General features: G+C 29.7%; 1 protein-coding gene across 3 annotated transcripts in view; it reads right to left on the minus strand.

Annotated features, from left to right (window-relative positions):
* GTPBP1 (GTP-binding protein 1) overlaps positions 1 to 14,080 on the minus strand; it is a 55,882-nt gene that overhangs the window by 40,805 nt on the left and 997 nt on the right. For all 3 annotated transcript variants that reach the window (XM_035368616.2, XM_035368633.2, XM_035368624.2), the window contains exons 2-3: positions 9,544 to 9,750; positions 1,338 to 1,446 (exon numbers count right to left, since the gene is read on the minus strand). In XM_035368616.2, the coding sequence (XP_035224507.1) occupies positions 1,338 to 1,446; positions 9,544 to 9,678 (244 nt within the window). In that variant the 5' untranslated portion in view covers positions 9,679 to 9,750. The remainder of the gene's footprint in view (positions 1 to 1,337; positions 1,447 to 9,543; positions 9,751 to 14,080) is intronic.

The raw sequence follows: 14,080 nt of genomic DNA on the forward strand, positions 1-14,080 counted from the left end.
AATACAGATATATTAACTAGGAAAATATGCTTTCAATTTAATAGGGTATATATATATATATATATTCCTAGGCTTCTCTCTCCCTCTTTTTTTTTTTTTTTTTAAATCTGCATTATTAAAACATCTTAGCTACAATACAAATAAAACAGTTCACACTACAATAAACAAAGAATACAAAAATTTTACAAAATTGCAGTCGATGAATGCAATGTAATAGATTTAAAGCTCAGATAACAGCATACCCATATTGCTTTTAGAAAAAAGCAACAATAAATCTACTGAAAAAAAAAAAAATATATAAAAATAATCTATCCATTTAAAATGAATTTTACTTTTACATAAAGTAGAAAAATTTAGGATTAATGGGAAAAAAATATGACAAAAAAAAAAAAAAAAAAAAAAACACCACCATCGATACAGTTTAATTTATCTAGAATTTTGCATAATAAGGCAAAAAAACTACATTTCCTTCACTTGTATTTCCTAAACTCATTAAATGTTGAGTGAAATTCCTGTAAGATAAATTTTTATAGAAAGCAAATTTAGTTCACTGCTACCCATATTTAACTGAAGAAAGTTAAAAATTGAAATATGTAGATGATTAAAATAAAGCACTTATTGCTTTTCCCCCCATTTAAAATAAAATTTATATTACAATTTCTTTTAATGGAAAAATTGTACACATCTTTATATTTAATGCATTACTTTATCAAATGCAGTAAAAGTTTGTTAATCCAACAAGTCTGGGTCTTGGATAATGTTGGATTATTAAATATTTCAAATTATTGGATTTACCAAGATAATATACAATAAAAATAATATTATAAACAAAATGTAACATAGTATATGCATGTAAAACTTTAAATAAAGCTCTACATACAGTAACCCTACAAAAATATTTAATGACTACAAAAAAAAAAAAAAAAAAACAGAATATGCATTATTTATAATTCTTAATTTATATTTTGGAATCTACTGGATAATATTATTACATGAAGACTATCTTAAAAATTTAAGTTTATTTATTTATTTATTTATTTTGTTTGTTTGTTTCTGAAAGACTGCAGATTTTGCTGTATCATGTTAACAAAATATGATATTTATAGAACTTATGCATGACATCAGTATACATTTAGATTTTTTATCAGATTCAATTTAACGATTACTTCTTAAACATTTTATTTGAAGAAATTTTTAAATTGTCATAAAGTCTTCACTAAAAAATTTACTTTGCATTTAAAAATCTAACTTGCACTTATTTGAATGTTAACTGAAATGACAGTGAGAAAAAAATTGATAAATATAGCCTTATAATTTTTAAGGACCCTTAACCGTACCTCCAGTTCCAATATTATAAATGACTTCTCCATGTCCATTTTCTAATCGACCTGCTAGCCTCTGAATAAGTGCATCAAACTGCTCAGCAGTTGGACTCACTAAAGCTGTCTATAGACAAAGACATAAAATTAATAACAGTAAATCAAATAACTTTTAAAACAATTATATTTAAAAAAAAATTTTTAAGTTAGTAAGTTTAAATAACATTTTTCTATCATAAATTTTACTTTTTCTATTCTATTCTCCAATGCATTCATCGTTATCTAAGAAAATAACAACTAATCAGATTGCAATAAGTTATAGAAAGTTTTAATGAATTTTCATGCTTTATTAGTCATCAAATGAATTTAACATTATCGCCTTATATTTATACACTGCATAAGCTAGGTCTTACATAATGTACAAATGCATGGGTTATTCATACCTATTTCCCATCTCTGTCTCCAGAATGAGTTACAGCTTTAAACTGTTAAAAAGAAGAAAATCTATAGCTTTATTTTTAAATCTGAAACTAGGTTGCAATGGAAATACCAATCAAAAGGCACCTCATACACATGATCAAGATGCATTATCCCCAGAAAAGCACAATTTTAAATTTCATGAAAGTGGTGTAAACTGAAGGCCAACCAAGTTTGGAAAGACCATATAATTATCAGTAATACAGTAAGCATATCCAGCATATCTTAGGACATCATATGACATTCTCTGTATACTGTGTATGTGACCATTTAACCAAAGAACATGAATGGGTTCCATTCAGATACTTAGTTGAGATGTCAGACAGAGCTTTATTCAAGACTAATGCTATGATGGAAATTTTTGCTATTCTGTGAAAAAGTAAGTAAAGAAGCTTATCAACTTGGGTTATACAGCTGATTCACCTTTCATAGAATAAAAATTGTTTATCCTTTTCATTTTGTTTTGTTTGAGTATAAATGCTATCTAAGTTCTGGTCTCTAAATGGGAGTTTTGCATTCTTTAGGTCTTTTACAAGATATAGGATATTAATTTAGAAATCAAACAACAAAAATCAGCGTTATATTTGAAAATTTTCACAGGACTAGTTTCGATGGTTTTTATCGAACCATCATCCTCAGCTGCCAAAGTGCAAATGAACGAGATAAGATATAGTGAAAAAATCAGATAAGAAAGGCTGGACAGGAGTAAAGCTATTGGCACCATCTACTGATGAAGCAAGATAACTGAAACATAATTTCCTTAAAGGCTGAAGGTAAAGATGGACTGGAATTAGGGTCATTAACTAGAACAGAAAGATTTTTTTAAATGTAAAACATCTCTAGAAAATCTAATTCACCAATGGAAGATGTTTTTTGCATAATTTTAGCTGCAAGAAAAAAAAAAAAAAAAAAAAACATTAAGTCCTAGTTAACGACTCCAATTCCAAACCATCTTTATCTTTAAGAAATTAGTTTTCTTGTTTCATTAATAGATAGCACCAGTAGCTCCTGTCCTGTTAACTCCTGTCCAGTTTTTCTTATTATTTTACTAAATCTTATCTTGTTCGAAGCCTCGGTAGTACAGTAGGCAATGCGTCAATCTCATAATCTTATCTTGTTCATTTGCGCTTTGGCAGCTGAGGCTGATGGTTCGATAAAACCATTGAAACAAGTCCTGTGAAAATTTGGAAACACAATGCTGATTTTTGCTGTTTGCTGTTTGACGGTGTGTTATTTTAACCTAAAATATAGGATATTCTTTATAAATGTCACTGAATCTTTATTTTGCAACCACCATATATATCTTGGGTAAAAGTTAATGGAAAATTTGCCAAAATTTTTTGTTATTCATTTTTATACAACTATAAAATTACTGTTTTTATATTTTTATGGATAAAGTAATTATTCACAAAGATAAATGTACTAAGTAATTAATTATATAAAATTATCCAGGTAAAATGTATTACAGTACAAAGTCTTTAATCCGGACGTCCATAATCCGGAATGATCTATAATCCGGACCTCAAAGCTACAAACTTTCTGCGCATACATCAATGCATAATGCGTTCACGCATGCGCATAATAACTTTATGCATGCGCATAATGCATTTAATGTATAACGGACGGTATAAGCTAGGCTAAAATTATCTATTTCAGTTAATGTTGCAGATTGCGTTGTTCCTTAATCTTCTAATTGGATCCGGCTTATTATTTTTTTCAGATTGTTAGAGCAATTTTATAAGAAGTAAGCTTGAACTTTTCATTATGTGAAAAAGAGTTTCCGATTCTGGAGCTGACAAAGGATCTACAAAGCGAAAGCACGTTTTGATGTCCTTCAAATAAAAAGTAGAATTGCTGTAAAAAATGGATAAAGGCATGAAGAAAGTGACAGAGAGGTTAGTCAAAACAAAAAAATTTCGATGGACAAGTTAGTCGGTATTCTCAGCACTTACAGGACTTGAACAGCGGAACTTTGTAACTGAACAAATTATGTCTGTTCATAGAATTATAGAGAAAGTATTAGCACATAAAACGAAGCAACTTAAACAACTTACATTGAAAGAAATATTTAATAAAGTAAAAAAATATATATTCAGCTTTTTTTTTGGTAAATTTTGATACCCTTTAGATCATAATTGCTCTTTATTTTATAAATTACGGTTTCATATTTTTAATTTTATAATTTCTGCATGCCATCTCACCAGATTTAAATTTATGAAGTATAATCTGGAAAAACCCCTAATTCAGAATCGTCAAAGTCAAGATGAGTTCGGATGAAAGACTTTGTACTGTATTAACATAATAACTGTAAATAAAAATTAACATGAATTTTTCCAACTAAATTTACTTCTGTAAACACTTGTTGAACACAGGGTTTACATTACATTGTGCATATGGCAAAATCACGTTCTGCAAAGTTAACTTTCTATGGAAAAAAAAAAAAAAGGTTAGATATAATTCAGATTGAGGAAGCCTATATAATTTATAGAAAGCTAAATATTATTGTAATTAAAAGGAAAAAATAAAGCAAATGTTATTGAAAGGATTTCTATTATTGTTAATTAATCAATTCTTTTTCTGGATGATGCATTAACATGTATGAATAAAGGCAGATGAAGAGCTTACATGTTTTTTCCACAATGTTGCATCTAACATGCTTGACATATACCCTGCACAGAATTGCAAAAAAGTCTATGAAATTTTTGCGAACACAAACTCATTTCTTTCTTGCACTGAGCGCTGCAATGAGATTGCAATGGTATACTAATCTCTTGAAGTCCCAATTCTAAGGAGATGGGGAACAGGGTTAAATTCAGCTTGTTACTATGGTCTGCATTTTGATAAAATCGACTATATCATAATAAATGTACTTTTATATGCATCTTCATAACATACGAAATAAAATGTTTTTTAGATTTCTGTTTATCTACATACCTAGTTAGAACTGCCTTGTTTTAGGCGCATTTTTGATTATAGACATAAGTCAGCCCACATAAATGCATACCACACCCAAGGATATATATGTTTCTTACTTAACTGTCATCTCTGAACACTAAAAATTTAAATATCGGTTACAAAGTTGTTTGTTATTCTTACAAAATGCTTTTTTCAGCTATCATGCTTGAACAGAAAAGTACAAGTCTTAAAGATAGTTAAACAAATATATTTTTTTTGCTAATTCAGAGAGTCACCAATGAGTTGGCAATTTTTTGTAAGGATACAGACAATCAGAAAATACTTGAATTTCCAATTTCATACAGTTTTTTGGAATTCACCACTTGAAAAGTGGTTAAATGACATTTTGACACATGGAGAAACAGGAGAATGAGACAAAAACGGCTTGCAACCACTGCATTCTGTGATTCTTAGTAGTATAAATACAGATATTTTCAGTCATTTTATTCCCATTCTTTGTAAATAAGGAATAAATAAAGCATGTTTATTCAATTATTCGATCACAATCACTCAGATTTAAATAGTATGACAAGTCAGGTACTTGTCATACTATTCTATACTACTATTCTATAAGAATATAAGGTTTTTTTTTAAGAATTTCACTTTACACATAAACTATGCTAATAAAAAAATCTGATATTAAAAACATAAAATCAGAAAAAATATTAATAGAAAACTATGACCTAAAAAAATTAACAGAATATATAAAATTTTATGCTGTACTGGCCCCAAATAACATTTTCCACTTAAAATGTCCTTCTAAAAACTAGTTATCTTACATGTATCGCTTAGCTATTAAAAATATATAAATATAATATATTATGGTAGTCGTCATTTTTAGCGGTGACATTAATTAAATACCAAGTTTAGTAGCATTTATTACTAAACAAAACAGCACATCTAGAAGCATAATTAAGTAAGAACTAGCAAATTATTTCACTCTTAGGAAATCTTATTTTTCGAATTCAAAATGACGACAATTTTCAGTTTACAACAAGTGAAAGTGAAGCTATTGCATTCTTCCAATAAAGGAGCATTACTACCTCCACCTGAATTTGCAAAAATGGGCCTGACATGAGACATTGCAAAAATCATATGCAGATATATTGCAAAAAACTGCATGTAAAAGAAAGTCTTAAATTAGCAACTAGTTCCCAGAACTTTATAGCAATCTGAAAAACATATTACAACTTACTTTTTTAGAAGAGATTCATAATTTTAGAAATTAATTTTTATTTGTTATTTAAAAAGCATCTTGCTGTTAACAGGACACCACTTTGTGCCAAATATAAATGTTGGTGTGAAATCTAACTCGATGGTGGCAACTCTATTGATACATATTCAGCTTCAGGAAAAGATAGCCATTTTATATATAATAACATAATATACATAATGTTTAATATGCACAATGACAAAATTGTGCAATTTTCTGATTGTTTTAAGTGAAAGCCACTGCTGTTCACTGTAAACATGGGTATCTTCTCTTGTACATAATGATGTGTTTTATGGCAATAGCATAAATTCTACCTGCCCACAGCTTCAGCACTGGCACCTTAAACATTGTATATGAACACTGCATAGCTGTTCATCACATGATATAAATAGACTATCAATTTTGATAAACAGTGCTAAGTACAATGCTATTTGGGGGGGAAGGAAGGGATATAGCATCTACACTTGCTAACAGTTTTTTCTTTGTTCCTTTGATCACTGGCAAAACCAACAAATACACCTTTATTATTAGTCAGGGTTCATAGCCACATTTTAGTTAAAAATATAAGCACCTATAAGCACTTTTCAAGCACATTTTAAGAAGGGGAAAAAAAAAAAAAAAAAAAAAAAAAAAAAACCCTGTTTAATTACATTATACACAACTGCATAACCTTAAAAGAAAAATTAGACTTGCAATTTAAAATATGAGCAATGCAATATTTATTAAGAGAATGAGCATTACCTCAACCATAGAAAACAATTAACTTTTTTTTTTTTTTTTTTTTAAATTTTAAATGATAGTTCAATTTACAGAATTAGTTTACAATGAGAGAAAAAAAAAAAAAAAAAAAAACTATGCAGAACTAAACTATATTACAAGATTTAATGATGAAATTTCAGTTCAAAATATAGAAAATAAATAACAATAAGCCATATTAATTGTATTCACTTGGCACCTAATAATAAATACAATTTATTTTCCCACTCATATTAATATTTAAATAATTTAACTTAATTCAAAATTCTGAACATTTTCTAAATTTTCATTGCATAACAGTTTTCCCTTAACATATATTCCAAGCAAAGTAGTAGAGAAGAGGAACATTTCTGATATCAGGAGACGGGAAATTGCTTCATGCAGTCATCCTTTAACAGTAAAAGCTTAACTAACCCGCATACTCGGAAATTGCTGAATATTCCGTATAGTAACTGGAAAAAGAGGTGTGGGGGAGATTGTAGCCGTTCTTTAGATTTCTCAGCTAAATAAATGATTTTGACATTTCGATATGTGCATCATATAAAAATAGACCAACGGAACTGAGAAATATTCCACTTAGAAAGCACAGTAAAACTCTTGTAAGTGTTCATAAATAAATCTCAGACTGAACATCAAAATTAATTATCTCTGCAAAATACCGCTAACGTTCGGCGTAATTCTTCCATACAAGATATTACACAATCGGAAACCGAATCAACAGCTGCCGGTATTCGGAGAATAAAGAACTAAATAAAGAAAGAGACTTACTAATCTGAGGTGTTTTTGATTCTAATTTTGAACAGACTGCGTTAAATTTCCGGAATAGAATCATTCTTCGCTTGGGTTGGGTAGACCGCAAAACTTTTAGTCCTATTCAATCCAGATTGGACAGTGACAAAAAAAAAAAAAAAAAAAAAAAAAAAAAAAAAAAAAAAAAAAGGACCGCTGCTTCAATATTAGAGATTTTGCGGAGAAAGGGGAGAACCTCCCAACCTCCGTACTGTATAATGTATTTGAAAAAAAAAAAAAAAAAAAAAAAATCTGACTTTTTGATTACTTTCCTTTTATTTAAGCCATTCCGAATATTATTCCTTAGAAAGCTAATCTGTGTAAAAATAAACCCATTTTTGGAAGTTTATTTACACTTTAGCAGTTACTGCAACTACATTATTATAAATATTCATACTTATGCTCATAATATAAGCATAACGATCATAATAAACACGAATATGAACTCACCACACGGAACGAGAATGCAAATTATTAAAATCTCGATAGAAATTCAAACGTGTATAGTATTTGGGTGGGAGGAAAAGAATAATGAATGTACCGGAATTTTCTACGGTTTTCGCAATTCTTTGACCAATAGAACGACGTGCACCTGTCTGTACTCTCGTGCGCAATATAGGTTACGTTGATGCAGAGAAAAGGGGAAAAGCTATTTCCGGGAGTATGATTCACCATCTGACGTTCCATATAAGGAAGAAAAGTTGTTTATCTAGTTTTGGTTTGGTACAGGAGGGGGGAATGCGCGTTCATTAAAAAAAGCACTAAAAACAAAAAAATAAGGGCTTTAAAAAAAAGTAAGCGTCATAAGGGCCTTTATATTTTATTTTCAAATATAAGGACTTATAAGCACTTGTAAGGACTACTACGAACCCTGTTAGTACAGTCAGTCTTTAATCTGGACGTCCATAATCCGAAATGATCTATAATACGGACCTTAAAGCTACAAACTTTCCCCGCATACTTTAACGCATGAGCATATGCATCTACACATGCATGTTTAATGTATAACGGACGGTATAAGCTAAGCTAAAATTAGCTAATTATCTATTTCAGTTAATGTTGCAGATTGCATTGTTCCTTAATCTTCTAATTAGATCCGGCTTATTATTTTTTGCAGACTGTTAGAGCAATTTTATAAAAGTAAGCTTGAACTTTCGATTATGTCAGAAAGAATTTCCGACTCTGGAGCTACCAAAGGATCTACAAAGCAAAAGCATGTTTCGATGTCCATCAAACAAAAAGTGGAATTGCTACAAAAAAATGGATAAAGGCATATCCTTTGATTCTCTAATCATTCCGAAATATGTTTATCAATTTCACACTGCTCTGCGGAGGGGGGGGGGGAGGGACACGGCATGCAATTAACTGGAAGTTGATCTGTCAGCACTATCCTTATCTTCAGGGCAGATATTTTTATTTATTTTATTCGGCTAATAATTTCTTAATAAATGTAGTATTTCATCTCGATGTACTCTGTCTTTGATATGATTTAAATAAAATTCCTCGTCATTATAAATATCACGAATACACATCGAATAGTTTTCTGGTTGCAATTTTCTAATTTCGACTATGCATTATGTATGCTTTATGCATGCGCACATTGAAAGAAATGTTTAATAAAGTAAACAAATAAATATAAAGCTTTTTTTGTAAATTTTGATACCCTTTAGAACATAATTGCTCTTTATTTCAGAAATTACGGTTTGATATTTTTAATTTTATAATCTCTGCATGCCATCTTACCAGGCTTAAATTGATGATCTATAATCCGGAATCGCCGAAGTCCCAACGAGTCCGGATTAAAGACTTTTGACTGTACTTTACTTTAACTTTTGCTTTAGAACATTTAACTTATTTTTTTAATTACCTCAAGCTCTGTTACTTAGATTATTTAGTACACTCCTTACAGTATGCATTTAACTGTTTATATATGTCTGATCTTATGCATGAAACTGTCTTATATTTGTCCCAAAATAACATAACAGCCTTCTTTTTGGAGCTTAAAAGAAATACAATTTAATAAACTGAACTTACTTTATCATTGAGATTGGTGGCAGTATCATCACTATTCCTTTTCCTTTCTTCAGAAGATAAGCACTCACCATTTTCATTAAATATATCGTTTAGACTTTTTGCTGTATTAGGGGTCTGATCAACAACTGCTGCCATACTATCACTTTCCTTTTACATTAAAACTGTAATACAATGTGACGAATGCAGTGGGCAGTCCAAAGACATACTCTAAAATGAAATGAATAATGGAATATTTCATATAACCATAGGAAATTATTATCAAATAATAAATATATTTTAAAACTTGTTATGTTTATTATTCATATTTATCTGTCTTAATAGTTAACAGCACCATATCTTTTTATGGACCTTGATGCATTATTCTGTGGATGTAATGAAGAAAAGTAATGTTTTGTCTCAGTTTTATCATTAAGAAAGATTACCATCTACAGCTGAAATAACTATTAAACAAAATTTAGTTTTTGCATGTGATTTTTTTGCATTTGCTAAATTTTTAGTTGCAGGTATGATGGCAACACTTTGTAATTTACAATATTCATCAACAAAGTAAAGTTACACGGATACATATCCACAACATTTCCTTATTATAATGACATTTGTTTTATAAATAACAGAAAAACTGTAGAAAAATAAATCTTTTTACAATTTGCTAAGCAATGAGAAGTTCTCAGTAATTCACATGGATTCTTTCCATTAAAAAGACACAAGGTGGCACCAAATAATTGTTGCCAGCATGCATGCAAGTACACACACAACTACAGTCAAAAGTCGTTAATCCGGACACCCATAATTCGGAATGATCTATAATCCGGACCTCAAAGCTAAAAACTTTCTGCGCATGCGCCGCGTTGACACATGCGCATAGGCGTTTATGCGTGCGAGTAAGACCTCTTACGACTGCGCATTTGCGTGTGCGCAAGCGCAGAATACGTTTTTGCGTGCGCGTTTTATGTATAACGGACGGTATAAGCTAAAATTATCTAATTATCTAAATCAGTTAATGTTGATGATTGCGTTGTTCCTTAATTTTCGAATTGGATCCGGCTTATTATTTTTTGCAGACTGTAAGATCAATACTATAAAAGTAAACTCGAACTTTCGATTATGTCAAATAGAATTTTAGATTCTGTAGCTCCCAAACAATCGTTTTGTTTGATGGGCACCGAAGTATGTTTCGATGCCCATCAAACAAAAAGTGGAATTGCTGCAAAAAATGGATAAAGACATGAAGAATGTGACAGAGAGGTTAGTGAAAACGAAAAAAAATTCGATTGACAAGTTAGTCGGTATTCTCGGCACAGCAGTTAACGGGCCTTGAACAGCGGAACTTTGTAACTGACCAAAAAATTATGTCTGTTTATAGAATTAAAGAGAAAGTATTATCACATAAAACGAAGCAACTTAAACAACTTACATTGAAAGAAATGTTTAATAAAGTAAACAAATAAATATTAAGCTTTTTTTTTGTAAATTTTGATACCCTTTAGATCATAATTGTTCTTTATTTCATAAATTACGGTTTCATATTTTTAATTTTATAATTTCTGCATGCCATCTTACGCGATTTAAACTGATGATCTATAATCCGGAAAAATCGATAATCCGGAATAACCGAAGTCCCGACGAGTCCGGATTAACGACTTTTGACTGTATTACATTTTGTGGACATATTAAAGTGGTATCTCTTCAACAAAAAATACATCTCATTTTACCAAATTTTCTTTAAAAAAATAATTATAAGTTTGATTCACCAAGAGGTGAAGAAGGAGCTATAACTTTTTCCAAGAAAGACACAGTTTACCTCGCATTAAAACATAAAATGGGCATTAACCCTTTGACTAACGAGACTAAAAGTTTAAAGTCCCACTAAAAGTTTAAAAATTACTGCTGGGTTAAAAAAGTACTCTGAATCTCCTGAATGCTGGGGATCATGATCCAATAGTTGAAAAATTTCAATGGTTTCAGAATGTTATTTGTAACAGCACAACAATTTATTTACTGTTGGGCAAAGGAACTAATACATCTTTCATGGTAGAAACATATTTTAGCACAGCTTTAAAGAAATTTCTGAATGATTTTATGATGCCATTTCTTCACTATATGACAAATTTCAAAATGGTTACTTTTGTGGTGCATATAATAAATAAAACTTCAGTTACATTTGCAATTATTACATTTAAATTTTTTGAAATTCCACTGAACATAATCAAACTTTTCCTGTATGCATACTAATGACATTTAAAAAATCCAAATACAGCACAAAGTTCAAAATCAAGAAGTCCATTCCAGACCACCAGAAAAAAACAAAAAATAAATAAAATAATAATAACAGAATTTCCCCCTTATAAAGCCTAGGAATGGGGAATATAATACTCAGCATTAGGAAGAATGTGTACTGTAAATGCCGAGTTTTCTCATACTAATCAAGATTATTGCATGTCACTTTCAAACACCTGTTGACTAAAAAGTCACATGGTGACCAAAGGTAATCCATTGATTGACATATTAATGTTGGCCAGGAAATCATTTTCAGCCCTTGAGTCATCATGGGAAGTACACATTTTTCTTTCTGATCTAAACAATAAATTAATCCCCAATGTTGCCATGTCTATGTGTCATATGAATAAAACTGACGATCTAAAATCAACACATTTTTCCAAAATCTAAAATCACTGAGGTCCCATAATCCTTTCTCTTCAGTTATTATACTTTGGGCACATATTAACATGTTCTACATTAATTTTATATTTATTACTGATCTATAATATAATATGCTCATTATCTCATGTTTTAATAAAAACAAAAACTCAGATTTTAATAGGTATTTTCTGATTATGTGCATTTACAGTTTCCACACGAAATTATTTCTTTAAAGATGAAATTTTTCTATAACTGATGTCAAAAACTTCTACCTGATAGTCATTTAAACATTTTGAATTAAAAATAACTATGAAAAACATTATATTTAATTACTTAAATCTGATAAATGAAATGGCATGCTCATTAAATGTACATTATTCATCAAGAATAGTGCTACTGATAACTTAAAACTCTATTACAAAATAAATTATTAACTATCAATATTATAAACACTTGTGCGATAGCCGATAGCTGTAGCAGAAGTATCTGCTGTCTTTAAAAATGCAAATAGTGGCCATAAAAACTTTTATTTTTTCAAACAAAATTTCTCATTTTCTATAAAATACATTAATTATTTTTTTTGGTACTATTTGGTTTCGAGGGCCATAAAAAATTGCCAAACTTTTGTTGATGCCAATGTTGCCAAAAATAATTGCAACAACCCTAATAATTGCGGCAAGAAAGGTAGTAAAAAAGTAAATAACTATCTAAGATTGATGTTTTAATTTAGATGAAAGGTTAATTTCATATAATACTTTTTCATTATTATAATTTATATGAAAAAGGCTAAACATGACTGAATGGAAGCATAAGAGTAAATAACTATTTCAGATTATTATTATAATTTATATAAAAATTGCTAAACATAACTGAATGGATGCCTGCATCGCTATTTCGCTACCGACTTATCGCTTATACTTAAGCATAATTTCATCTCGTTCGTTATTCAAACGTAATTTTCTATAATGAACGATGCCTCTTTTTTGAAAATATTCTCGGTAAAGTGCTGAATCGCTCACTTATTTGTTCACCGCTTTTTACAAGGGTAAAAACAATTGGATTTTTGTCAATTTTCTTTTACTTTTTAAATGAAAATCGGTCGATGTGTACATAGATAATGTCAAGGGTGTGCACTGTGCCCATTTTTGTGCAATTCTGAGTTTTTTTTTAAGTGAAAATAGGTCGATGTGCACATAAATACCGAGTATGTGTAATTCTTAAAAACGCGTCAAGCAATGGATGATTCTGCATTTTACCCAAAATTCCATTGCACACTTTTCGTCATGGGCAATTCCCAAATTGTTAAATCTATAGGATATTAAAAAAGGATTTAAAAATTAAACTAGTATTTCAATGGCAACTTAAGAAATATAGAACTATATAAACTTACGCAATCTGAAATCAGCGCGTATGCTAGATTTGGCGCGCTGTTAAATGGGCGCGTTTGCTAGATTTGGCGCTTTTGCGCATACATTTTCGCTACAATTGTTTTATAGCCCTCAAAACAGAATAGTATTTATTTTTTATTATTAATGAAGAAACAGTACCTATGAGCCACAAGGTTAGCCAAACAAAATTTTTTGCCAATTCACAATCAGTCAATAAGTTGATTTTTTTGTGAGAGTCCAAATAATCAGAAAGTACCATTTTATCCATACTCCTTCAGAAAATGCAGGTCTAACAAATTAATGCTATACAAAATAAGCTCTTCAGAATTCTTACTTACAATATAAAATTGTGGCTTTTAATCTATACTTTAAAATACTTTATAAAACTTTAAACAGTTTCATTATTCACTATAATGTAATTCTATACAATATTACCATATTTGTACACTCTACACATTAATTAAATAATCACTAAATCTTTAAATTCGATTCACTTATAGGTCCTTAGA

The sequence above is a fragment of the Stegodyphus dumicola genome, chromosome 7 (assembly GCF_044657685.1).
Source record: "Stegodyphus dumicola isolate Sdum_Otavi_A_Nest chromosome 7, ASM4465768v1".
NCBI classification, from domain to species: domain Eukaryota; kingdom Metazoa; phylum Arthropoda; class Arachnida; order Araneae; family Eresidae; genus Stegodyphus; species Stegodyphus dumicola.